Here is a 27,185-nt window from a genome sequence, read left to right as displayed (position 1 = left end):
TGTCAAAATAAACATAAAAATAACACTCAAATTCTGAAATCTAAATGTTACTTCAAGGCAGAGCTACTACTATTTCTGGTCAATACTTTGAACTGTTTAAAAACAAAGATCATTTTTGTTTTACTCCTTGTTTTAAGCTACTTAAATATTCCCCCAGTTGGTTTTAGACATCACTCAAAGGTGTACCTTGAACAAATTCTAGCATGCTATTTAAGTAGATAGGGTTCAACATTGTCAGCTGCTATACTTCATCTTCCTGTTTAATTGAAAACATTCTCCAGTTGGTTTCCAATGATGTAATGAACTTCATTTGTGGTCTTAATACAAATTCATTCCAAGAATGTCATTTCGATGAGTAAATCAGAGTAGTTCAATGGAGGAACCACAGATATAACCAAGAGATGCTTCATGTTTACCCTTCATGTTTGAAAATGTGGCATTCAGGATAAAGAAATTGTGGTTTATATACACAATGGAGTACTACGTGGCAATGAGAATGAAAGAAATATGGCCCTTTGTAGCAACGTGGAAGGAACTGGAGAGTGTGATGCTAAGTGAAATAAGCCATACAGAGAAAGACAGATACCATATGTTTTCACTCTTATGTGGATCCTGAGAAACTTAACAGGAACCCACAGGGGAGGGGAAGGGGAAAAAAAGAGAGAGGTTAGAGTGGGAGAGAGCCAAAGCATAAGAGACTCTTAAAAACTGAGAACAAACTGAGGGTTGATGGGGGGTGGGAGGGAGAGGAGGGTGGGTGATGGGCATTGAGGAGGGCACCTTTTGGGATGAGCACTGGGTGTTGTATGGAAACCAATTTGACAATAAATTTCATATATTTAAAAAAAAATGTGGCATTCAGGTAGAACACACCTGAAGCATAGTTTTAGGGGCTCCATACTGCCGCAGGAAGACAATTACCGTAAGAGAGATACCGTTGAGCTCAGAGATCCTACATCAAAAGGCTCTATCTTCGCTGACGGCTGCTTCTTTGAGAAGAGAATCCCAAACTATGTAAGAATCTGAGAGTGCTCGAAGCATTCAAAGGAAAAGCACATTCATAAAAACTATTAAAAATTCTGTGATTTTTAAAGTTTATAGTTTCCTCAAAAATATACCTACAACTGCTATGTTTTTTTAAGCTGCTAAATTTTCAAGCTGTACAAGTCCTTAAATGGGAGATTCTGGCCAAAGGACTTTCAGTCAGTAAAAACAATTTTAGACATTATAACTTTCTGCAATTGAATAGTTCACACTTGAAATTCATATGATAGACTACTTTCTTCTTCAGTCACGGCCTAGAGCCACAATGTCATTATTACTGATGCCAATAACTAAAACTAGGGCCTTTCCTCTCATCTCTCAGGCACCTGCTTGTCAATTACCCTACACTGGCAGCCTGCTGGCCAGCCAGCCCCTCCAGCATAGAATTCTTAGTTCCAACATTTCAATTCATTACATTAGTCAGTCGCTATTTCCTCCACAACCCTTTCAAATCCCTTGTAACTTCACAGAACTTCCCAAAGTATAAGATGTTTAAAAGAATGGCAAACTGAAGTCGAATTTCTAGTCCCTGGTGAACATTAATTGTCGAACATTCCATTTTTATATTGTCACTCCTTATCAAGACAATTGATTTCTATCCACGTGGATGCAGAACTAGAGTGGCAAGTCTGTGGAGAATGGGTTTACTACACAGCTGAGCAATGATGCTCAGACTACACTTCATTATCCCCAAGCATTTGTTACATAGGGAAGAGTACATGAAGTTTACATGCGTAGATCTATAGAAAATGTAAAGCAGGGTTCACTGAAATTAATGTTGCTACACATTATAGTTAACTCACACTTTAAAATAAAAAGAAAAAAAAGGGGGGCGGGAGAAAAAATAAATAAAGAGGGAAATTAATGGTAAGGAAACAGGATATAGTTAAGTTAGCATTACATTATTCACTGTTTGCTTGGAAAATGCAATGAGAACACACACATACAAATCGGTATTTGTAGACCTGCCTTTGTAATTTAAAATGTTAATGAAATGTAAATTTTTTCAATACAAAATTCATGAATGTTCATCTCTGGGCCACATTGTGTCCAACCTTGTTGGAGTCCTTTTTTTAATTTTATTAGTACCAAAAGTCCCTCGTTGTCCATTTCTCTTCCATCTCACCACCACGGAAGAAAATACACCTGACAATCACAACCAGAATGGTGGCACTAACACATAAAATAATTTTAATTTAGAAAACAACACACCCCTTGCATTTTTTGTAACGAAATCAAGTTTTTGGGTTCCAAGCTATTCATCATGAAGAGAATGTGTTTAATTTGATGTGAAGTTGGCTACCCAGCAGTCTCGTCAGGCCGTAGAATGTTTAACTCGGGCCTGGGAGGCTGCCAGCCATTCTGAATGTTTTCACACGGATCAGCAATAAATAACTAAATGTCTAAGTCACAGCTCTCAGGTTGGGCAGGAGCTAGAGCTAAAATTTCCTCACTTTGGACCTAAGAAATTTTGAGAACTTTCTGCTCGAACAATTTGCTTTAGATGATACTCTTTCAGCGACAAAGAATCAATTTTGATAATGCTTTCTGGATTTCAAGTGGTAACTTCTTGGATTTTTTTAAAAAAATCACTAAGTTGGTAAAAAAGACTCTATTTATAGCATTTACTGCAAGACAGACCCCACATTTGTGAACCAGGGATTTTAGTCCTGGTACTATCACTAACCACCTAAGAGTGTAGACAAGTGACAAACTGCCTAGGTCATTATAAAGTTAGAATGGGAAGGGAAAATGTCTTACCGTAATTTTTTTTTTCAACGTTTTATTTATTTTTGGGACAGAGAGAGACAGGGCATGAACGGGGGAGGGGCAGAGAGAGAGGGAGACACAGAATCGGAAACAGGCTCCAGGCTCTGAGCCATCAGCCCAGAGCCTGACGCGGGGCTCGAACTCACGGACCGCGAGATCGTGACCTGGCTGAAGTCGGACGCTCAACCGACTGCGCCACCCAGGCGCCCCATATCTTACCGTAATTGAGAACACTTTTCAAAATATACATGCTCTCCTTGCCTCTCCTCCCAATTCTAATGGGGGTTGGGTGGGGATACAGTCATGGGTAACGGAAAAACAAAAGTACTCCCCAGTTGATTCTAATGCACGCCCCCCATAGGACATCTTTGGGGTTTCTTCCAGATCCGATATGCTACATAAAAAAAAAAAAAAAAAGGTCTGTAAGCTATGGCTAAAAAGCAAGACCCACTCACTAATGACAAAACTGGAAAAGAAGGTAATTTATTTCCTACACATATCCTTTCTTCAGAGCTCTTTTCCCAGCCAAATTGTCGATGGTTTTGACAGTATTTACACACACACCATGCATTTATAAATAATCCAACTCATCTTTGCCCTAAGTAGTATGCAGAAGAAATCCTAGTCAGTCAAGGCAGAGTGGTTGGTTTTACACCTGTATTTTACAAAATTACCTTCCAGCAGGTAGTAGTAGCATGTTATAAACAGAAGACTAACTAACTATAAAGAGCTGGTTTATCAGAGTTCATCAATCTTATAATACTTCTGGTAAATTTTACCTATATTTGGAAAATAACTTCACAAGAGTTTTTGGTACATGCTTGATGCACAGAGTAAGACTATAATGATTATGTTTTATGTACATGAACAGAACAGGTTTGCCCGCCTCTTCAGGTCAGGCTGTCCAAGTATGAGAATTCCAAAGTTTAAAATAATGTTGGAGCACCTGGGTGGCTCAGTCGGTTGAGTGTCAGACTTTGGCTCAGGTCATGATCTCACGGTCTGTGAGTTTGAGCCCCGCGTCGGGCTCTGTGCTGACAGCTCAGAGCCTGGAGCCTGCTTCGGATTCTGTGTCTCCCTCTCTCTCTGCCCCTCCCCTGCTTGCTCTCTGTCTCTCTCTCTCTCAGAAATAAACATTAAAAAAATAAAAAATAAATAAAGTAACGTAAAAGTCATTTTCAGTGGAAAGAAAAAAGCTCTCAATATATAAAAATACTTGTGTTTCTCACTACTTTTCACCTATGATGAAGTCTTAGCCATTTTCCTCATTCTTACAAATTCTCAATTTTAGGATTCCAGCATTGAACGGTAGCATAGAAACCATTGATAAATACAGTCAGAAACACAAGGCTGAAGATTTAAATTCATCCCTATACTTTTCAACTTTAGTCTTTAAGCTATAGGTAAGCTTTAAAGAAAAAGCTTTAAAAATATCACAGGGGGAAAAACATCCACAAATATGTATATACCAAGGTTTTTGATTGTAAGAAAAATTCTTACTGGATGTAGTCTGGAAATTGGGATTTTATCTATGACGCACAGTAGCCAACAAGCATCTTCTGGGGGGAAACAACTAATGAAAAGGTACGATAAGTAGAGGAATTAAGAATTTCCTTTTCAGATGTCTTTTTCATAAATTTCGTATTTCCCCCCGGTAGCAGAATGCCTTTGCAATTTATGCTTCTTGCCCAGATCATTCAATATTAAAGAACTACTAGTTTAGAGTTTTTACTGATGTAATTAATTGCTTTGACCAGGAACAGTCATTTCTCACCTCCAAATCACACAGGCTTGTCCTTTTAATACTTGAGATACTTCCCTTGTGATCAATTTTAAATTTGCGGAGACTCATGTAGCAATTTTCCTTCCTAGTTTCTAGATTTCTGACATTTCTAATTGAAAATGTCTAAACTCTCTTCAAGTTATATCAGTGCAGTATTTGTGCTGAACAAAAAAAAAAAAACAAAGCCACATGCATCAGTGCCAGACTGTCTGAACGATGTCAGCCACTAAAAGGGTGTGTGTGTACGATGCGCCATAAAAGGAAGTCCTTAGCACCTTCCGGTACTGCAACCTAAGCAAGTCAGTCCACTGGTTCAAGATCGAATTGGATCCTCCTTCCACTCAGCTTTATAGTGAAGAGAGTCTTGGAAGTCTGGAACATGATACCAAGTAAGGAGCATATAACTAAAACCTTCAATTTCACAACCCAGTTAAGGTCTTTCTCACCTAGAGGCTTCCCAACCATTATGAATATGCTAATCCTCACAGCCAAAACTGGTTCACCCACAGGGCTTCCTTTAAAGGACAACTTCAGGTCATAAGGTGTAGGAAGTCTAGCCTCAGTCACGCACCAGGAAGGATTCGGAAAGAGAGTTGAACCATCTCTGTGCCACTTCAGAAAAGAGTTTCTCACTGTTTTAATGGCCCCATATGAGTCAGTGAGGTCATCTATGGTATGCAGCCTTGCGCTCCAAAAAGTGGGTGGTCTTTGCAGAGGGGAGGTGCTCACTCACTCTACCTCTGGCCAGAGCCAGTTCCTGCAGCTGGACCGAAGGCAGCCCACAGACTACACTCGGCACAGTTCTTCATTTCTCACTTGAGTGCCCTTCTTTAGTTCCCTTTCAACTGCCCACTTTATATCGGCTTCATTACACCACCGCTCCATTTGTGATGTAAATTGGGAAACTCGGGGAAGTTTTTCTTTTGGCCTTGTCTGCGGAAGAATACGGAGAGGTATTCAAAACGTATTAACACAAATCAATGGCACCAATAAAAGCAAAATCTCCTTAGCAACATAATCTTGATTGCAAAAGGAGAACTGAGAGCATTTAGCAGAACAGTGGCCCACATGGAATACGCATTTGTCTGGAAGAATCCAGCACAAAGCCTAAAAGAGAGATTTTGAAAAAATCCAAAATTAACTCACAGGGAACAGTTACTCTTTTTTTCAAAAGTACACAATTGGCTACATTAAATCTATCGTGTGCTTTTGGCTCAGCAACATTGTATCACACCGCTTTGCAAACTGAAATTACAACACCCTGCATGCTTCACATGAGTTACAGGGTGTTTTTTGTTTGTTTTGTTTTTTGAGGGTTTTTTTTCTCTTCGTTGATTTCTTTAGTAAAGCAAACAAAAAAGTCTCAAGAAATATTCATCTCACACACAATGCAAAGAAAATTGAATGGCTACCTAACAGTATCTAAGGCTGTAGGTACAAAAGGTTGAGCTATCTTTTTTAGGCTTTCTGTGCTGCCTTCTAAGATAGTAACTGCTGCAAGAGGTAACGGCATTTTTGCTTAGGCCTCCATTTGTGAAAAAGGAAACTGAATACACGTCTGAGAACTCTCATATTTTTCTCATCAGAATGAAAAAAAAAATAAGCTAATGAAAGAGCAGGAATTCAGAAGATAAGGAATCAATTCTTTGAAAACTACAGTATTGAGATGATTTGAGGAAACAAATAATCCACAAACACAAAATTTCCCTCTTAGTTTTTAAACGTTTCAAATAGAATTGTCATTTTTATTTTAACGTCAGCAATCCAGGTGACGGACGGAAGCACCTTTCCTGCCTACTGTGAAGAGACGCCTTAGTAAGCTGAGTTACAATTTATCTTCGAATGAAGTGTGTGTGCATGTGTGTGCTGGGTCATCAAGTACAATGAGAACGTAAAAAATCTGTACGACAGTTATTTGAAACAATACAACAAACTTTAAACACTGCTAAATATGTATATTTACAGGAGTAGTGATTAGAATTATTTGTGTCCCCCTGAAAGCTTAAAAACCGAGGCTAAACCTAAATAAGATAATTGAGAATCCTATTTTAAAGCTGTATTGGCTTTTGAAGTTTAGGAACAACTTAAATAAGATCTTTGGAGAAAAAAGATGATATGTAAGTTGTATTTTTTCCTCTTCTTTTTTCTAATTACGTGCAAGTTATGAATACATAAATATAAAGGTTTGTTAGGCAGGGTTCCTAAACTCATATACATAATGTCAATTATTTAATTCCCTGATATTCGTACAATCCATGTCTACAGAAGTATTTGTGTGTGTATTCATTCATTTACATGGTCAATTCAACAGACATCCTTAGTTTGGCCAATTTCTTTTAAAGTGATTTGATCTCTACATACCAGGCTCTCTTTTTCAACTTCGCCTAAATTGCCTTAAAATTTTATCTAATATAGTAGAGTGTGCAAAGAGCAAATGCTGTAAATCAGCCCACATTTTAGTTTCAAGCATAGAAACATGCACTGAAGTCACTCATTAAAACCAACTCACTTAACAAAAACTCAACTAGCCAAAGCAAGCAAGTAAAGAAAAAGTAAAAAAAAAAAAAGTCCCCTATTTCAAATTACAAATCCATTTACTAGAAAAACCCTCTCAATTAAGACTTGATTTTATAAGACTAAACCTACTGCAACCAACATGTGACCAAAAAGCAAATCACCTCAAATAGCACCCATCTACATATTTCTTCACAATTATGAAGGTCAACAAATTTTTATCTAACCCCCCAAAAATCTAATTTTAATAAAAACAGACGTTTGACAATGGTGTTAATTTCTCAATGAAAGAAAAATACAAGTACCTTTAAAATTCAGCTGTATATTTTACCGGTTATTTTCATTTTTTGCAATGTTACTAGACTTACCTGATTGTAACTAGAATTAACCGAAAACACAATACGGACCCTGATCTTGGGTCTGCATAATTGTTCACCCATCATGAGTTTCTGATTATTCTATGTGAAAACTATTCCATGCTCATTAAGGATATATATATAGGAACAAATTCCTAAAATCCTTTATTTAGTATTTTTTTAAAAAACTGTCACACTTCCATTATAAAAGGTAAATAAAAGAATACTTTATTCAAGGTGGCCTCCCATTCTCTTCTCAAAGGACATGATAGCCGAGGAAGACTATCTAGAACAAATTAAAAAAAAAATTCCATTGTAATACATAAAGAATGTATAAAAAGGAAGCAGTAAAGCTGTGTGCAATTGCCAGCCATCGCATAATTTTGCCCCTTGTAACCCAAGTGTAGGATGACAATGCAGTTACGTCTCTTGGCCAGTAGATTTCAGCATACTGCTTTCCAGTCAGGTCTACCTTGCTTCCACTGCCAGCTTCGTAAGGCTCAACTCTTCTGCCAGGACAAGATGTCAGTCATTAGCTCCGACAAATGTCAAGAGAAATACGAACTTTCAAAGGGCTTTGATAACTTCAGCTAATACAAACTCCTGTTCATGAAGACCTCAGAGCAATGCAATGAGATTGTTGCAATTAACCTAATTAAATAAGCTGCTACTAGAAGATAAAGAAGGAGGTGGTCTTTGTATTAGTGCCAAAGGTTTCTTGAGAGAACAGAATGCTCTTTCCTTCTAGAACATTTTAAATCTGTATAGTATTTGTGTCAAGAAAGAACTGGAACCAGCTATACTAAATTACAAACCGGCAGGAAAGATAATAGGAGGAAATCTGCAGTTTGAGGATGTATTATGGTCCAGAAGAGTAGCCAAAACACTGATCCATTAACTTGTCTTCTCTTAAAGGCTGGTTGACTTTCTTTAAAAATAAAATGTTGGCTTATCTGCCCAAATTAAGAATGCCTGGTATAGTTAGTTTACTGAAATATTTCTGACAAAGAGCTAGGAAAGCAATTTATTACCTTTCATACAGAGAAAAAAGCACTCAACTCTCAAATTCCGAGCACCATGTTTTATGAAGTAGAGGAAACGTCACTAAAGGGGGGCATGGTTTTGCTCAAGTATCTGAGATGTACCTATTATATTAAAGGGTCTTATTAGAAAGAAACCTTTCTCAAGTATTATATTTAATGTCTATGTGATTTTTAAACATGCAAATCATTACTATATATATAAGGAGTACTCACTCTAACTCTTTAATTTTAAATGCAAAATTGGACAGTAACTCAAATTTCTGCTGACTTTGTAACTCAATCAAAAAGCTACTCATTCGTTACTATTGAACATCTAGCTACGTACTTTTATATAGGATTTAGTAAATAAAAGCAAAATAAATGACTTAAAAATATGAGGTAGTCATAGTATCTTCCTTTTGTGGAAATGAAAATAAATGCAAAGAAGCCAAGTAATCTGATGATTTTGCAGCACATCAGAAATAAATTCAAAATCAGGATTAGCACTCTGAATTTCTGCTTTCAGTACTGTCTATTAAGGCTACAATCAGCCTCTGCTGTTTCAATTTACCATGGTGGGAGGAAGGGCAGTATTGCTCCCCGATTACAGAAACAAGTGCACAGAATTATGACTCACAATATAAACAATATTTAAGCTTCTCTTTTGTTACTACCTAAAAATCTCTGTAAAAGTACAGAACACGATAATAAGCCTTAAAGACTAATCACCTTGAAATTTCAACTTAAATAAAAGGTATGTTCCTTAACATAACATAAAGTTGGCTATTATATCTAAAAGTATATTTAAGCACAACTATTATGGGATGATTAACAGTCTGGTTTAGGACTGGCCTTAGGGCGCCTGGGTAGCTCAGTCGGCTAAGCATCCGACTTGGGCTCAGGTCATGATCTCATCATTCGTGAGTTCGAGCCCCGCATTGGGCTCCGTGCTAACAGCTCAGAGCCTGGAGCCTGTTTCGGATTCTAGATCTCCCTCTCTCTGCCCCTCCCCCACACCCGCTCTGTCTCTCAAAAGTAAACATTAAAAAAATATATATATATTAAAAAAAAGGATTGGCCTTGAGCCTCTTCTTTCTAATACTCTATGAATAAATCAGCTTTCTTCAGGAATGGTGGTTTGAGAAGCCCCACTTGCAACCATCCTTGCAGAGTCTGGACTGATAGTCTGATGAAAAGGGAAATACCAATTGTACCACTGCAACAATGGGAAACTTAAGTCAGGAAATTTTTTAAATTCAAGTACCATCTTAGCAGAATTGAGAGAGTCAGCCATTAATCACTTAATGTGACTAACTCAATTTAATTGGCCTTCTAAACACCTAGCCAAGAACGCAAAAGAATTACCATTTGTACTGGGGAAGGAAGACAGAGGCATGGTAAACTCTGTCCATGGACATCTGGACATCGAGAGGGCAGCAAAAGGACCCACGGTACTTCAGTAGGATAGGACAAGAGAAGGAAACAGGGTCCAGGACTAGATGCTGGAATTCAGTCAAAGACAGTTTTTTAAACAGGTTGTACTTCTGATTTAGTACTGCTGACCAACAGCCGAGCCAAAGCAAATATTTACAGTGAAAATCAGGCATGCAGCTCAAGGTTGTAACTGTAAAGCAGAATACCATAAAAGTGGAAACAGTCTATGTACATAATGTTATGTAAGACTACTGTAGTTTGAACACATGCAACGGTGAATCCAGCTGTACCTGTCACTATTAATATCATTCTTTTATAACCAAAGATGGATATGGAATGTTGTCAAAGTTTTACACAGTTTGCCTGTGTCTACTAGTATAAAGAAGCAATCAGAAGTCGTCTGCAAATAACATTGAGAACACAACCATGGAGAAATTTGTAGTTCTTCCCGCTCCAAAACTGTTCAATTATAAAAGTACTTTTTCTAGTAAGAAAAGGGAATCATTGCTTACTATTAAAGGTTTGAACACTTCCTGATTTTTGGCCAAAATTGTATGTTTGAATTTCAAATGAATGGAACCTAGTCATTGAAGAGTCTTAATAAAGCATCTGATGACCATTTGCTATAGGTAAGGTGACCCTCTTGTGAGCGGGGCCAGTATCTGCCTTAGAAGCTAACTGTGTCACTTGAGTTTTACTATAGTCATTAGGTTTTAGAGTATACGTTTTAACCCAGTTATATTGTAGTCATGTATTAAAATATAATAAGCTTTGCAAAGTAAATGTTTCCACACAAGAATGATGGACTACCTGTAAAATGCCAATCATACATAAACAAGGATCACAGTTATTCACTTAGCCTATGTAAAATCTACACATTAGATTTTCTGCCAATAATACCTTTTCTTGGCCAACTTAAAAAGTACCTATAGTTTATGTCTCAGGAACTTTAAGTCAGAAAATAGGAACCGAAGAACAACTACCATTTTAAATATTTCCTTTGGGCTAATGTTCACACAACATATGCATCTCTGACATTTCAGCTTCTAGTAACATGGGCCCTTAGATTCATGAATCAAGAAAAGATAAGCCAGAGGGCTCCGCGGGAGCTAATAACGAAAAGCCGAACGGGGAAATGGAACTGCTCAAGGTATAACTGGCTAATGGTGATGCCACATATTAATCATTCATCGTTCTTTTGTACACACACATTAAAAATATGAGAGTGCATATTTCTAGGGAACCTTAAAGCAACTGACATACTTCTCAAAATCAGAAAAGCTTGAAAAAATCCTATTCCTAAATATTGTCAACTATGAATATTATCTTACTGTTAAAATATTCTTATGGGAATAATTTTAAAATTATAATTTCCAGAAGACTAATAACAGGAGAAAAAAATTATGTCTAAATAGGTATAGTTCTTCCTATAAAGCTGATCAATATGGTACTCTACAAATTTACAAAATTTTTGATATGGAATACCTAAAATATGTAGACGTGTTGCAGTGTCTACATATGTATTTTTCTGTTCTTTCTGAATCCTGAGGCAGTCAGCCTTCTCCACTTAATACTTTTTCACACTGAAACCATACAGGAATACTAGTTTTTGAGTAGCATTCCCTTTTAGTTCCACTACTTTAATGTGGTAGGACATGCCCTGGACATGAAGTCAATAAAGCGAGAAAGAAGTGTTTGAATCTTTGTACTCTGAACTCTTCGCAGGAAAAGTGTTTTGGGGGGCAATGGAAACAAATCATTCTCAGACAAAAAACAAAAACAACACCCTAGTTTTTAAGATAGTTCCTAATGTCCAATATAGGATATAGGATATAAGATTCTAGACTCCAACTATTCAAATTTATATACAATTACAGTACTCTGGAGAAGTACAGAGAAATACTTTTAAAAAATACAGGTATATAAATTAAAGAAACTGGTATTTAAAAGATTTAATACAAGGAGAAAAGATACTGTATAGTGGTACCAATTCTTAATACAAATTAGTAAGCATAGTTTATATAATTTCAAAAGTTATTCACATTATTGCTAGATACCACAGTTGAATGGAACAAGTTCTTGACACACATTAAAACTTGTATAATTTCAGGTTTATAAAAACAAAAATTTACACATAGGCCATTCAGAAATTTAGAAAGTTTTAAAATGCATGGAGATATGTACAACCAAAAGGGGGGGGGATATGTATATTTGTATATATTTAGAAGAAATATGTTAATCTGATTCAAACTTACATGTCGCATTCTCAGTCAAAAAAGTATACATAACTGGACTGAAAGCAAACTAGTGGATAAAAACAGTACTAAATAGGTCCTCCGTTTCTTAGCAATAGTAATCTGTTCTAAGTATCAATGGGGTATTTAAACACCAGCTTACTTTTAATTCTAGAACTTTTGCTTTCTTCCAAAAACTTTTCAGAAACATATATCCATTCTACAATTATGTTAGATTGGGAGAAGTATTTTCCTTAGAAATTTTTAAAAGGAGTATTTCCATACTTTTCTATAGAAGATTTGATAAACAATAAAAAATAACGCAAGTAAGGCCATTATTATCATCTTGATCAAAAATATACACAGATTGTAATGCTACTATATTTTGTGATCCTGAGCTCTAGTAACCATTAGGTGCATGCATACCATTCATTATTTGTCTATTCTATTAAAAATAATTTAATACTGCCTTACTACCTCTGAAGACAGAAACACTTTCAAAATTTGTTGATAGGTCTTCATAACGTAACAGATATTTCTGCTGTAAACAGAGCATTAGGAATTGTATGGAAAAGGATATGTTAGATTCCAAAAAGCTATTAAAGAAAACTTACTATTTTAAAACAATAACTATTTTAAATTTTAAAAGGAAGAAAAATAATACAAAGAGTGTGCTTGGAATAGATAAGTAGAGGCTTACAAAAGTGTTCTTCTATATTATGGAATTAATAAATAGAGGACTGTGTGTGTACCTTGGTGATAAAATAAAAAAGGCTGGCCACTTTTTATGCTAAGTTCAAATGTATTTTTTCGGTAATACAAAAAAGTAATCCTTGAAAATCAGAATACATAACAGAAAAGAGCACAATAACTTAAGTATTAAACATCTGTATGAAATAACTGTTGCAAAGTTTGACAAAAATGCACACTTAGAACATGCGGTTATTTAAAAAAACAAAAACAGAAAAAAAAAAACAAAAAAACAAAACACCACACGATTCTGTAGAACCAATGTTATGTCACCACCAGGAGAGCACCAAGCAAGGCACCATTGGAAAGACAACATACTTGGAAAGTCTCTATAAATAAAGTGAATGCTAATCTGGTCGAAAAATCGGTGTCTTTGGTAAAAATTCTATGAGGATGACCTGTAGAGGGAGAGAAAAAAGTTTTAAAAAGATTTAAGTACATCTTTATCTTAAAAACGTTCAATTCTAGTCCGTCGCTCACAGCAATTTCGCTGTCTCTGACGGAGAATGCATGCATGCGTGACAAGAAAAGGGAGCCAGAGCTAGCAGTCATGGGATGAGAACTGGACTCCATACCAAGTGTTTCATACTCTACCCATCTATTTAATCCCAACAACTTTTCTACGAGGCAAGTATTAGCATCCTCATTTTACAGATGAGGACAGCGATGATCCAAGAAGTATAACATCATGGACTGTGGAGTCAATACTTGAACAAAGGGCTATCTTAACTCCTAAGCCTTGCCCTTTCTACTGCACCATGTGGTTGCAGCCAACCCAATATTTATTTCTTCAGGCTTCCTCTTTTGTACCTAACCCAGTTCCATGGGTCTTTAGGTTCTAGATTTGCTCTCACTTTACTGTACCAGGATATGTGGATCTCTTGATAAAGGATCTCTTAATTTTTTCAGAAGCCCTTTTCTTCCTAGGTTAGCAAAATTAAAGGTTAAATTTGTTCCAAAAGACCTTTTACTAGGAAAACCAATAAAAACAAAACACAGTAACACAGAAAAACACAAGTTGACTAGAGCTAATTTTTATTCCAATCTTGAGCTGCTTTAAATTACAATCAATTCTTTCCCTTGTTCCAACTCTGTATGAAATAGATGCTAAACAAAACATTACTTGAACAGCTTCCAAGTTTGGTCAACTCCTCATTTTTTCTTTCACAAACTTGTCCTGATGTAACCTCCAGGTTTGGACACTCTTGTACATTTAGCCAAATAGGCCAGAAACATCCATTTTCACTATTCATTTCTCTTGACTTTTGATCTGCCTCAATAAAGAAGGCTCTTCCACATACAGCTCAAAAATATTCCTCCGCTACTTTGGTTATCTCATACTAATAAGCCTTAGGTGCCACTCTCTGACCTGTTATTTGCTGACAAAAAGTCCACTAGCTTCCTGTCTAGCTTTCTTATTTGAGCTAGATTCCCCTGTTTCTCAGTTTCCTCATATTAAATAAAGGGACTGGACTAGATGACAAAATTCTGTGCAGCTCTAAAATCTGATGATTAAACTACCTGATTTGAGGTTTAACAACTTATGAGTCAACATTCAATAAATACTTCTATATTTCAAACATGTCCTCATCAAGCAGTTTTTATAATTTCAGGTCTTAGGTGTAGGCATTACATTACATACTACAAGTACGTAATACAAAATAAAAGCTATCTTTGACTACACGTCAATTATTACTGGTTTCCAAAAAATATATCCTAGAAATTCTTTTCCTTCAGAGTCACACACAGAAACTGGCCACTTGTCTTATTTCTTCTACTGCATCTGGATAAAAGTTGGTATCAAGTTTATTTTTTTCCAGATTGTCCCCAATATTCAAAATATAACCGAGGAGAATTCTTTTCTTTTAACTAACAAATGAAATTTCTGTAAGTTAAAGAAAAGCTAAGGTCAAAGAGAAAGCTGTGGTAAAAAGGCCCAATTCATTAGAAAAACAAAGCACTCTCTTCTTACTAATTATTGTGCTATCTTAACTTTTTAAAATTATTTCTTAGGGAGTTTTTGAAATTATGTTATTCCACCATGCGACTATCACAAATGACACGTACTGTGAGAAAATTTAGATAAAAATACATTTTGTAGCAATTTTCCTGTATTTTTCCTTGTTTAAAAACAAAATTTGTATTTTTAAGTAATCTCTATACCCAACATGGGGCTTGAACCCACAACCCCGAGATCAAGAGTCCTATATGATCTACTGACTGAGCCAGCCAGGCATCCCTGTTTTTTTTTCCTTTTTACTACTCTTCTGGGTATCTCCTATGATGGTGTAAGAATAATATGGCTTTAGAGGAAAAGTGTTTATCTAAAAATTTGTAATAAATTAAACTATTTTACAAACAAAGCACATAGTTCAGAATGTTTTGGAAGGTTAGTAAATTATTTTTAGTTAATAAAATATGTCATAAAAATAAGCATGAATATAATGAGTACATTTTATGAATGGATGACTTTCTCATAGCTCTATCTGGAAATAACAGCATTGGGAATAACTTTTATGTTTTACTTTTGAAAGTCAATTTAGAAATTCACTACTATTTGGGTTTATAAATATAGCAAGTATTTTTTCACAAAAGCCTTTAAATCTACATATTCATCCCTCCTCACAAGATACATAAACTCTCTTACCATCATGAGAGCACAAGACCAACATTTTCACAGGTCAATCTCAAAACGAGTTACTGGAATGTACTTTTTTTAATAAAAAAGTATCAAGTGACTTTCACATCATCATACATTAACATGTCTGCTATACTAAATAATGATAAAATCTACGTTTTTGATTCACTGAAAAGACATTTTTAAGATGTCTTTTCTGTTCAAGGTTAGAAATGGGATTTGACTGTATGATAATGAAAGAAAGGGAAAACGCTACAGAGAAAAATGATTTTATGATAATTTGCAACTATTTAAGCACTGTTTTAATCAATCTCTTAGCCACACACAGACTCTCTCACACATGCACACACAAATCTACACTATCTATGATGGCTGTACTGTTTCAAAGAATAGACAAAATTTGTCAGAAATGTGCCTGGTACTTCACAAAGACTAGGACTTTAATTTTCAACAGTTAACCCTTCACAAATCTTTTTCTTTCAATATAATAACCTTTCCATACTTAAAATAAAGCACTCAAGCTCAAGGGAGAGTAAATAAAAATTCATGATTTTCTACAGTATTTTCAACTTTGTACAAGGAAAATCGCTCAAGTAAAATCAAGGAGTCAGTAAGTTAAATCCCATACTGAATAAATTTTCAAATTCATTGTATACATGCACCACTTAGATGTCTTTTAAAGAATACAGGATGAGCAACATCTCACCTCCTGCCTTCCCTCTAAGATAATTTTTACAAAACAATATTCTAATAACATTTTTAAAGATTCTTTAAAGGCCACTGAGGTATGGGCAGTTAAAATCTATAAAGGCTAAAGGTTTCTTAAGCTCCGACGGCTTGGTTGAAAGGTTTTCTTCCATACTTGGAAACTTGATTAGCATTATATAAAAAAGCCATATCTGACTTGCTGCGTAACCAAAGTTGTGGTTATTCTTTATACAGCATCTAAAATTTCACACTCCATCAACACACGTTCAGGCTATTTTATCTTGGCAATTAATTTATTATTTTTCAGAACACAGTGAAGCCTTGTTCTCAAGTCATTCATAACTTTATAAATCAGTCCTGCACATGAAACCACGCATCTGTGAACCGTAGAAAATCCTTGCACTCAGGAGATTAAGCTCCTGACACCTTTGCTGATTAATAATCATGGAAAGAATAAGATCAGAAGCAAAATAAATGATCATTTAATAGAGAAACTCACAAAACAGCCCTTTAACTTACATATTCCATCATGTTATTCGTTTCACATTTCCTTTTGCTCAGTCTCCAGTGCAAGCACAGCTAGACAAGTGGGAGAGTAAAAGAAGAAAAATGAGCTCTGTTTTATTGCAGCGCACAGACTAACCCATTTGTCCACCTTTCATATTTTTAGTTCAACAAAAGCATCTGTTTCCATACTGTGCAATTCAGACCCCAACAGTACGAAGCTGCTCCCTGCGGTACTCACCTTGTGGTATAACCTATTGTTTTCCCATTCTAATAACTTCTCAATCGATCTTCGTGTCTGGAAGACAAATGAGAAAAAAGTTTACTCTTGACTGGTTTTAGAAAAACTTTGTTTTGCAGCTGTTTTTTGTGTGAAAAGGAGAGAGGTAAGAAGACAGTGACTGAGTACATGGTAGTCTAGAACACTTTCAGCATTTTCGTACTGCATAGTAACCTGACCAGAAGTAGTACTCTATTTTAATAAAGATATGGCTTTATTCTCTAGCACTGTATCTTTTTTTAACCGTTTCAAAATTACTAGCTTCTGGTTTAAAACTGCCAACGTCTAAAAAGCTAATGTAATCTACCAAGTGATATACATTTTAATCCCCGTTTCTTTCAAAAATATTTTTGCGGTATTTAGTGATGAAAGTTCCTTCATATCGATTTTAAAACAAGTTATCTAAATATCAGTTAACAAAATACAAAAGACTTTAGGGTAAAATCAAAAAGAAAATAATTAAAAATTAATAAAAAATCAACCAGCTATCAAAACAAACTTTTACATCACACTTAAAAAATAATGTCCAAATTTAAAAGCTAGTTTATTAATTATTCCACAAAGATTTTCAAGCAGAGGCAAAACTGTATATAAACCAACAAAAGTGATTATTAAAATCAAAAGTTTAAATCAATACTACTAGCTGCTCAAGGAATCAACTGAAAAATTTATGTTTAAGTTCACTTGATTTTTGCAATATACACCATGCGGCATGAAACGTGTCTTGCCTGGACGTGTGAATAAAGGAGAGGATAATTCATGATGCCAGGTGTTAGGATGAGACTGACACAGCTGCAGGTGCAAAAGGGACGGTGCTGCCACCAGAAGCAACTGCAACTTGGTGCAGCTGCAGCTTCCTTGCAAGGGAAGGAAAAAAAGCACCCAGCGCTATTAATGTGCACAACTAAACGACTACTAAGAATCAAATATGAAAATCTGCAGGTCAAGCAAGGATGAGCAAGGTGAAAAATTGTTAGGATCAAGCTGGTTTTCAATAGTTTGTCACAGAATAAATGGTTAATATTTAAAGTATATACAGTAACCTAAGTTACCACATTACCTTTTAGCATGTTGTACATACTAACGTTACACTAGTCACATAGGTGCCAATTATAATTCATAGCTACCAATGAGTTACCCACTATTACTATTTTCTCCAAGCTTATGTCCTAAGAATCAGAAAATCACCTAACTCTGAGCAATAATACGCCAATGACTAATTTATTACATTACTTTTTTTTTTTAACAGTTGTGTGGGTTTTTTTTTTTTTTTTTTTTTTTGGCAAGAGTTTTAAAGGAAAAAAGTGCCCTTGTTAACAATGATCAGCAGACCTCACTTGTTTCTTTGTAAAGATAGCCTTTTAGAGGCAGCTCTCCTTTTAAATGAAAATAGGGCAGCAGTTATGGTCACACTTTTTGTTAATTTAGTTGCCAGTCAGCCCCAAATCAAAAGAAAATAAGGCTGCAGAGTGTAATTAACATTCAGTTCAGTCGTTTTGTCCCTTGTCTAGCCCCCAAGCTTTGTTAAAATTGCCATCTGAATGCTGAAGGCTGTAGGGAAATCGATTTGATTCTAATCGCACCATGAAAAGAACATGATCTAACTGCTTTCAGCCCTCCGTAAATCTGTACTAGGTCTTTAGCACAATGCAACTTCCAATTTAAAAAGCACTGAATGTCTCGTCAATGACTTTGTGAAGAAAAAAGAACAAGGAGCAGACATAAAAATTCCAATAGTTGTTTAAGCATTAAAGTTCATTTGCATCACAGCGAACCTGAAAAGGGCTGACCTCTCAAACCGCCTCTCAGGTCTATGAAGTTGTAGCCTTGACAAGCTCACATTGACAGAGCTCATTGACTCTGAAAGGCTACTCTATCAATGGTGAAAAATGGCAATAGGTTCTACTCTGAGCAGGCATCTGCCTGCCCACCCGCTGCTAAACCAATGGCAAACCGATTCAAGACCTGAATCTACCTTGTAATCTTCCTTTCTAGGACTTTTTAATAATAGATTAAGATTACTATACAATTTGAGGTTTTACTTTTACTGATGTTTAAAACAGGGGGAGGAGAATGAAATAACTAGGGAGGAGAGAACAAGCTTTCCGAGTCCGTTGTTTTCTATCAATGTATAAAAAGTAAAAGCTTAACATTACATTCAGTAAATATTCATTGCGCAAAAAAAGAAAGTGTAGATACCATCAACATCATTTCATCACAAATTTAAACCTATGCTATACTATAGCGAGAATGGATCTCATTAGGAATGGATCTCATGGTGTATATGATGCACACAAAATTAATTTAGAAACTTGAAAGTAGTTACTTTAAATAACTGACATCAACTAGCAGTTTTTGGATAAAAGGTAAATTACAAAGTATGAGCCTGAAATTCCAAAATATTTATGTAGGAATTCTGAATTGACTCTTTGCCTCTAATTAGGAGTTTAATGATAGGGTTTGGTATAATAATTGTATCTTACGACATTTAAGAATTCTAAAGCAAACAAACCCTGGTATGCCGTATTCTGAATAAGCATCTAAATATAAAATATTTCTACGTACTTAGACAATCTGGAGAAAAAACTGTGAATTAGCAACATCTAATCTTGCGATAAGACTTCTTTCCTGCTTGACAGGTGAAAAAAAGCACTTGCACGTGCAGCTTAATTAATCACTGCACTTGACATCTCAATGATTTACAGTGAGGAGCAGGTGAGAACATACAAAACCAGAAAGGAACCCTTGATCTAAGTGGAACATTTCTAGGACACTAAGGTGACAAGTATATAGATTCTTAGCAGTCATTTGAAAAAGGAGAAAGAAAGAAAGAAAGAAAGAAAGAAAGAAAGAAAGAAAGAAAGAAAGAAAGAAAGAAAGAAAGAAAGAAAGAAAAAGAAAGGAAGGAAGGAAGGAAGGAAGGAAGGAAGGAAGGAAGGAAGGAAGGAAGGAAGGAAGAAAGGAGGGAAGGAGGGAAGGAAGGAAGGAAGGAAAAAGGGAGCAAGAAACTGTGCCACAAATGATTTGTTAATAACAACAAAAGCTCAAATTAAATGGAAAAATAAAGCTTTAACTACCAAGAATGGTTAATATTCTGTACTTATTTTAGCTAACAAAATCAAAATATATTTTCAAGATCAAATACAACATCAATTTAGCAAATATTGAAAAAATATACATCTCAGCATTTGTAAAAGCTATTTAAAAGTCTTTAAACAGGAAGAGAAAGCACCTCATAATTGCAGTCACCTAGAAATCAAAGAGTTTATGTCCACAGTGTTGTTAGATAGCTATTTCTAAAGAAATATAAGATTTAACACTGCCAAACTCTATAATTACTACTAGACAAGCAAACCTAGCCATATAAAAATTTGTTCTTGATTTTTTAGAAGTTTGTATCCATCACCAAATTCAATAATTAAAGCAAATTAATGTGCATCGAAAAAAATTAGTATGTACAGGATCTGTCAACACAAAATACCAAAAAAAAAAAAAAATCCTTTTTCAGTATTCTAGCCCAGTGGATTTCTAAAAATAAGTGATCTTATTAAAAGAATTTGGTGCTTATGAAAAGCACCAGATTGATATTCATGGGAACCAAAAATCTTCTTCTATTTAACTGAAAAGAACAGGCGAGAGGGCAGTGCAGGCTTCAGTGCAAGCTTCCCTACAGTGGGCCTTAATCCTTTTCAGCGTTCACACCCTGGGGGTGAGAGGACAGGTTAGTGGTTCTTTACCAATGAATCCTCGGTCCGGCAGCATAAGATGATAAACAAAAATCTGATTTTATCATGGATTCTTAACGAAAAGGACCAAGACCACCAACTCACACCATGCAAGCAAAACAAGTTTTTAAGGGAATAATGGCATGCCACTAACCTGGTCTGTAAGGGGACAGCTCCAAGAACCTGGACTCCCACCTATCTTCCTTATCACAAAGCTCACTTTAACTCTTTTTTCACACATTTCTTCAACATCTTGCTAATTCTATTTCTGTCACAGGTGAACTAACTCTAATATAGCCATATGGCAATGTTAAAGTAAAAAATAATAGAGATTCAAAAACATTGCAATTCTAAATAAACTTATTTAACAAACAGACTTTTAAGTAACAAGTAGTAATAACAGAAGGATAGAAATTTTGGCTTCTATTTCTATTACCTTTGAGACCACTTTTTTGAGAATTGTGAAATAAGTGAAAACGTGAAAATCTTAAGAGAAGTAAAACGGCCTGGATAATTCACAAAATGGCTACCTAAATAATGATTAATAAAAAAATTTACAATACGTATGACATGTTCCTATCAATTTCCAAAGAGGCATCTAAATAAAGTAAGCTTACAATAGTAAAATACCTATGAGGCACCTAGAAATAGTAAGTTAGCACAATTGAAAATTAGGGTTTCCTGAAAATTCAAATTGGACTCTTTATGAAGCATTTTTGTCATTTTTTTCTAAATATCATTACTTCCTAAGGAATAAATTACTACTCCCTATAAGCAAATTATGTGCCAGTAGATCTAAATAAGTCATTTAGGGCAGCAAGAAATCCTCTAGAAAACCTGGAGCATGTTACTCCTCTACTTTGCTGCAAGTATTACTTAATAGCATCCTCAATTACCAACGATTCATTGATCACAATCAATTGTTTAAAAAGTGGTTTTTCAAAAAGTGGTTTTCTAAAAGTTGCTAATACAATCAATGGAAATCTCATGAATTTTAAAGTACTTTAAAGCCAAAGAAAAAAATGCTAAATGTAGAAGCTGTAACAAAATTTCTCTGAAATTTTCCCAAAGAAATGGCATTCTTACCAGTCTGTAAAACATAAAGATGCTAAGATATGTTAATAAGATGTATAAATAAAATATCTCACGAATAACTATTTATAAAAGTTCAGCTATTGAAACTTCAAATTTATTTGAATAAGATTAATTTATAACATCACAATATCAATTCTTATTTAAATTCAATTTCTTATTTAAAACAAGTTTTAATTTTAAACTCCTAAATTTATAATGCATTAAGCTTTAACTAGAACAATGCTTGAATATATGCATAATCTTATTTTTTAAAGTATTTTAAGTATTTTTCAAGAACTATACTTTCTTTTAACATCTGTGCAAATTCAAATTGCTAAAATAAGTGACACAAAAATGTTTTTAGCTGTAATTCATTAGAAACCATATAAAATTTTAAATGAATTATTTGAACAAGAGAAAATTACATGATACACCTCTATTCGGAATTAATATAAGACTTATATTGTACTGATGTGCAGAAAATTAAATGGCATATCTTATTGTGACACACGAAAAATCTGGATTCAGCAAAAAGACAAACTAGAACACGATCAAATTCCTCAGAAGGATGTTTAAGCAAATTCCCTCCCTATACTTAAAGGCTCCTTTTGAAAATTTTATGTGGACATTAACTTTTTAATAATTTTAAAAAATTTTAAATGTTTACTTATTTTTCAGAAAGAGAGAGAGAGAGAGAGCGCGCATGGGTAGGGGAGGGGCAGAAAGAGAGAGGGAGACACAGAATCCAAAGCCAGCTCCAGGCTCTGAGCTGTCAGCACACAGCCCAATGCTGGACTCGAACTCATAAACCATGAGATCATGACCTGAGACAAAACTGAACACTTAGCTGACTGAGCCCCACCCAGGCTCCCCAGTAATGATTTTACTTTAAGTTTCTTTCAAACCTTTAAAATCCCCCTACTTCTAGGTATAAAATCAAATTATAATCAGTAATTTTTAAAAGCTTAATTTTGTATCCTTATCAGAGAATGGAAAAAAAAAAAAAAAAAAAAAAAGCATGAGATCTGGAGCAGTAAGGCTGGGATTCTAACCGTGGCTTAGCCTTGAGACTGTGGGGCTTCAAATAGATTACTTAACTTCTCCAAACAGATTACTCAGTTTTCTCATCATTAAAGTAGGAATAACATGAACATCTACTCATGAAATCTGGGGAAAATTACATGACACACTACAAGTAAAATGATTAAGCCAATCCCTGGCACACAGTATGCACTCAATAACTATTAGATATTGTAATATTTACCACATAGGACTGGTATAAAAATTTTAGATGGGTTTCAACAATGTATGTATATATCAAATCATCATGTTGTACACCTTAAATTTACACATGTCAATTGTATCTCAAAGCTGGATAAAAAAGACAATGTATGGAACAGATCTTACAAGTTAAATACTCTATCATACACACAAATACACACACAAGAGGGAGGGAAGGAGGAAATTATCAGAGGTGATGGTCATGTTCATGGTATTATGGTGACAGTTTCACAGGTGTATACTTAGCCGCAATTCATCAAGGTGTATACATTAATATGTACAGTTTTTATGTACACCAATCATACTTTAGTAAAAAGGGAGACAGAAAATCCAAAAAGAATGCATATAAAATGCTTTGCTAATAGCAGGTGTACAAGACAGGTTTCCCCCACTATCCAAAAGAGTGTTCTTAACAAAAACTTGTCCATAAACTGAAACAGTACAAAGAAGCAATTACCATTAATTTATATGGAAATTTTTTTGAGATTTCTCAGACCCAAAAAATAACCTCTTAGGTTCTTCTGATACATCAGGACACATCTTGCTAACAAATGTACAAAATAAAAGGAGATAAGGTACTGATGCTCACAGACACAGTTCAAAGCTATGGTGGCTGGATGCTGAGATGCTCACTGTAGTTCCCCGGGGAGGCAGCTTGGTGGGATCCTTCCTGCTGCCCCGGGTGCCCACTGTCTCTATGACGGCTGGCTGCAAAACAAACGCTAAACACTATTTTCACTTTTTGTCTTTTTTCCTAAAAGCCAAAATCCTCTTCAGATTTCATTCAGTGAGTTACCAAAAACAGGTACGAATACAGAACTTTTGTAAAACTGAAGTATTCACAATGTGAACTTTCAAAAAGCAGGGGCTATCTATAATGATCTTTCTCTTCATTTGTTCCTTGGAGTCTATTATTCCATTACATATCACTACAGAGTTTATATCTTATAGCAAAATATTTTCAGTTATCAGGAATTTAGCAATTTGGAGTGACTTACGTTATAAACCAAATGTTAATATGTTAAATTACATTAAAGAAGGTATAAAGGTCAGATAGCCAATATGAAAGGTTTTCTTAAATATAACATTAATACATTTCTACGTTAATACATAATGTGAGTTATACCCAAATGTATAATTCAAGTTTGTTTCTCCTGGTTTACAGGATAGAAATTTCTATAAATCGTATTTTATAATACTAAGTGTATCACTATACATTAAAAGAGCATTAAACCTTCCTTCGCGACAAAGATCAGATTCCTGAAAAACCTCTGTAAGAAGGGCATATAAAGTCAAGAAAAAAAAGACATTGAAGACAAAAAGCATTACTGACCACATGAAAGCCCTTATAAATATCCATTATATTTATAGAAACAAAGCAAACTGGATAGCATTCTAAAAAAGAAAAAAAGTTAGCACTGATTTTCTACATCTTCAATTAATAATAATGACTATTATAAGAACACATTTCTTTCATCATCCCTTGTTTGTTAGAAACTTTTCAGGATTCCCCTTCACTAAAATTTCATTAAGATGTTTTTAAATTTGGGGGTGCCTGCCTGGCTCAGTTAGAAAAGCAGGTGACTCTCGACCCATCAGGGTCATAAGTGCAAGCCCTACACTGAATGTAGAGATTACTAAAACATAAATAGATACACTTTTAAAAGCGAGAGAGAGAGATGCTTTTAAGTTTGTTTTGCTTCGTTTCATTATCTGCAATATGGTAGAGGCATTTTTGTTTATCTAATTCTTCACCCAAATGTTCAATGCCATTCTCATTTTATGATTCAGTTACTGACTACAAATTCTCACCATCTAAACACAGAGTAACTTAGAGTTCTGAAAACTCTGGTAACTTTTAATACTATAGTATAACTGAGTAACTATATTTCAAATTTCTCCCATATACAAATATTTGTAGCTTCCTAATTATGATTCCCCCAGGTTGACTTTCCCTTGAATTTCTTCAAGTCTTACAAGACTATATTCTCACTCAAAAACTCTACTCCTGACCTCCCCCGTTTGGATTTTCAACTCCAACTACATCCCAAGGAAAGTAATTCATAATTATTAGTTAACTAAACTGGGGCTGAGAGAAAAAGATATCCAGAAGTAAATCTAAGCATACCACAATTTAAAGAGAAATTCAGTTAGACTGTATACAGGCCCTTTTCATCAGTTTCAAAACCTAAATAGCAATTACCTTTTAAAACAAACAAACAAATAAACAAACAAACTTGAGGAACCTGGCTGGCTCAGTCCGTGCGTGGAGCCTGTGACTCAGGGTTGTGAGTTCAAGCTCCTCGTTGGGTATAGAGATGACTTGAAAATAAAATCTTAAAAAAACAAACAAACTCAGAGAAGCCAAAATTAAAAAAAAAAAAAAAAAAACCTATATGAAAAATTTTACTGAAATGTTCATTCTTTACATTTGAAATTAAAATCAACACTGAAAACTTCTTTACTTAAAGCTCAGAAATACAAACATTTCTGGTAGACTGACACAGATCAATTTTTAAAGGATTACAGATTTTCAGAGCTGGAAAGAACCTGAGAGGTCAGTTAGGCTTCCTTTTTTTTTTCAGATTAAAAGAAAAAGAGGAGTAGGGGATAGAAAAACTTCAGGCTCACAGAGGTGTTAAGTGATTCCCTCAAGGTCACCCAGTTTCAAACGGTGATTTACTATTACACTATTACACTGCAGGAAAAAATGCCTGTTACTTACTCTAAAAGACAAAATGCTTTTATTTACGTAGGAATCTTGTTTTGAATAGTAAGAACCGTATCTTCTGAAATCTTAGGATCTTACTACTCAAGGATTTCAAAAGCCAAAGGGTACATTCATTCAACACATATTTATTGAACACAAGGTAGACGTGAGGCACTGTGAGAGGCACTGGGACATAGCAGTTAGCAGGACAAATACCAGGAAAAACAATAATAAAATGATAATAATAGCAACTGCCATTAACTAAGCACCTACTATAGGCAAAATACTATACTAAGTATTCTACCTGCACTTGCTCTAAGTCTTAAAACACTGCAAGTAAGAGATTAACACCATTCTATTTAGGTAAAGACTGAAGTTTAGAGTGTAAACTGAGAAGTCACTCAGAGTAAGTGCCACTTTCCAAACCAGTTCTTTCTAGCACCAAACTACAGATCCCAGGTACCACATGGTGCAGCCTACTTCCCTATTCCTAAGCAAATGATTCCCTGATAGAGGACTAAGTAAAAATAAAATTAATAAATAAATAAAAATAAGTAAATAAAAGAGTATAAAGGGAATGGAAATATACACTATTTACAACAAATCCATATAGCATTTTTAGAAACCACATAATTCTGGTCATATGTAAGAAAGATAAGGCACGGAAAAGAGGAGGTAAATTTAAACTAACAAGTATAAGAAGTTGGTGTATGAACAGTCAACAACTTAGGGTTTTCAGTCAAAAAGGATAATGGCTAAGAGCATATACAGAGTCTATAAAGTTATTAAAGTTGGAGTAGGATATAAATATGCACAAAGTCTCAGAAGACTGAAACTAATAGTTACTCCAATATGAAACACAAATCAAAACAAAAATACTATAACACAACACACAGTAAAATTATGAAACCTGTCTCCTCAAAAAATCAGCCAAACCCAAGTGAAAACACATACAAGTCAGAGTTCACTTACTTGGACATAAATTTTCTAAATTATAATACTACAATTAAGGCACAATCAGGGAGCAAAGTATAAACAAATATGTAAGCAAAAATAAGCTTTTGCAAAGAAATGCCATAAAATCTATTTAATGAAGCTAAAGCATTTTATTCACTTGGAAGCTCCTCAGGTGCTTACCAGAGAACCTACTAAGAGGCTGAAGTTTCCTGTTTTATTGTCTTCCAAGTTCTTATCAACTATCTGTAATCACCTCATTGCTTTTTGTCTTTTAAATTCACAAGAGGAAACGCATAACCTCTAAATAGTACCTAAACAGCATCTAAAACAGTACACCAAGCCCTAATGAGATTTCAGAAATATTAGTTGAATAAGTACTTTCCAGAGAATGGCACACTAGC

At 34.9% G+C, this 27,185-nt stretch overlaps 1 protein-coding gene across 2 annotated transcripts in view; it reads right to left on the bottom strand.

Annotated features, from left to right (window-relative positions):
- Positions 1-11,860: 11,860 nt before the first annotated feature.
- Positions 11,861-27,185, bottom strand: part of CHIC2 (cysteine rich hydrophobic domain 2) — a 53,748-nt gene continuing 38,423 nt past the window's right edge. For both annotated transcript variants that reach the window (XM_025921484.2, XM_086705048.1), the window contains exons 4-6: positions 16,999-17,055; positions 16,773-16,832; positions 11,861-13,305 (exon numbers count right to left, since the gene is read on the bottom strand). In XM_025921484.2, coding sequence (XP_025777269.1) covers positions 13,255-13,305; positions 16,773-16,832; positions 16,999-17,055 — 168 coding nt within the window. In that variant the 3' untranslated portion in view covers positions 11,861-13,254. The remainder of the gene's footprint in view (positions 13,306-16,772; positions 16,833-16,998; positions 17,056-27,185) is intronic.

Source organism: Puma concolor, chromosome B1, assembly GCF_028749965.1.
Source record: "Puma concolor isolate L17-30 chromosome B1, mPumCon1.1.hap2, whole genome shotgun sequence".
Taxonomy (NCBI): Eukaryota; Metazoa; Chordata; class Mammalia; order Carnivora; family Felidae; genus Puma; species Puma concolor.
The sequence above is the reverse complement of the archived record's forward strand: the minus strand, read 5'-3'. Positions and strand labels throughout refer to the sequence as shown.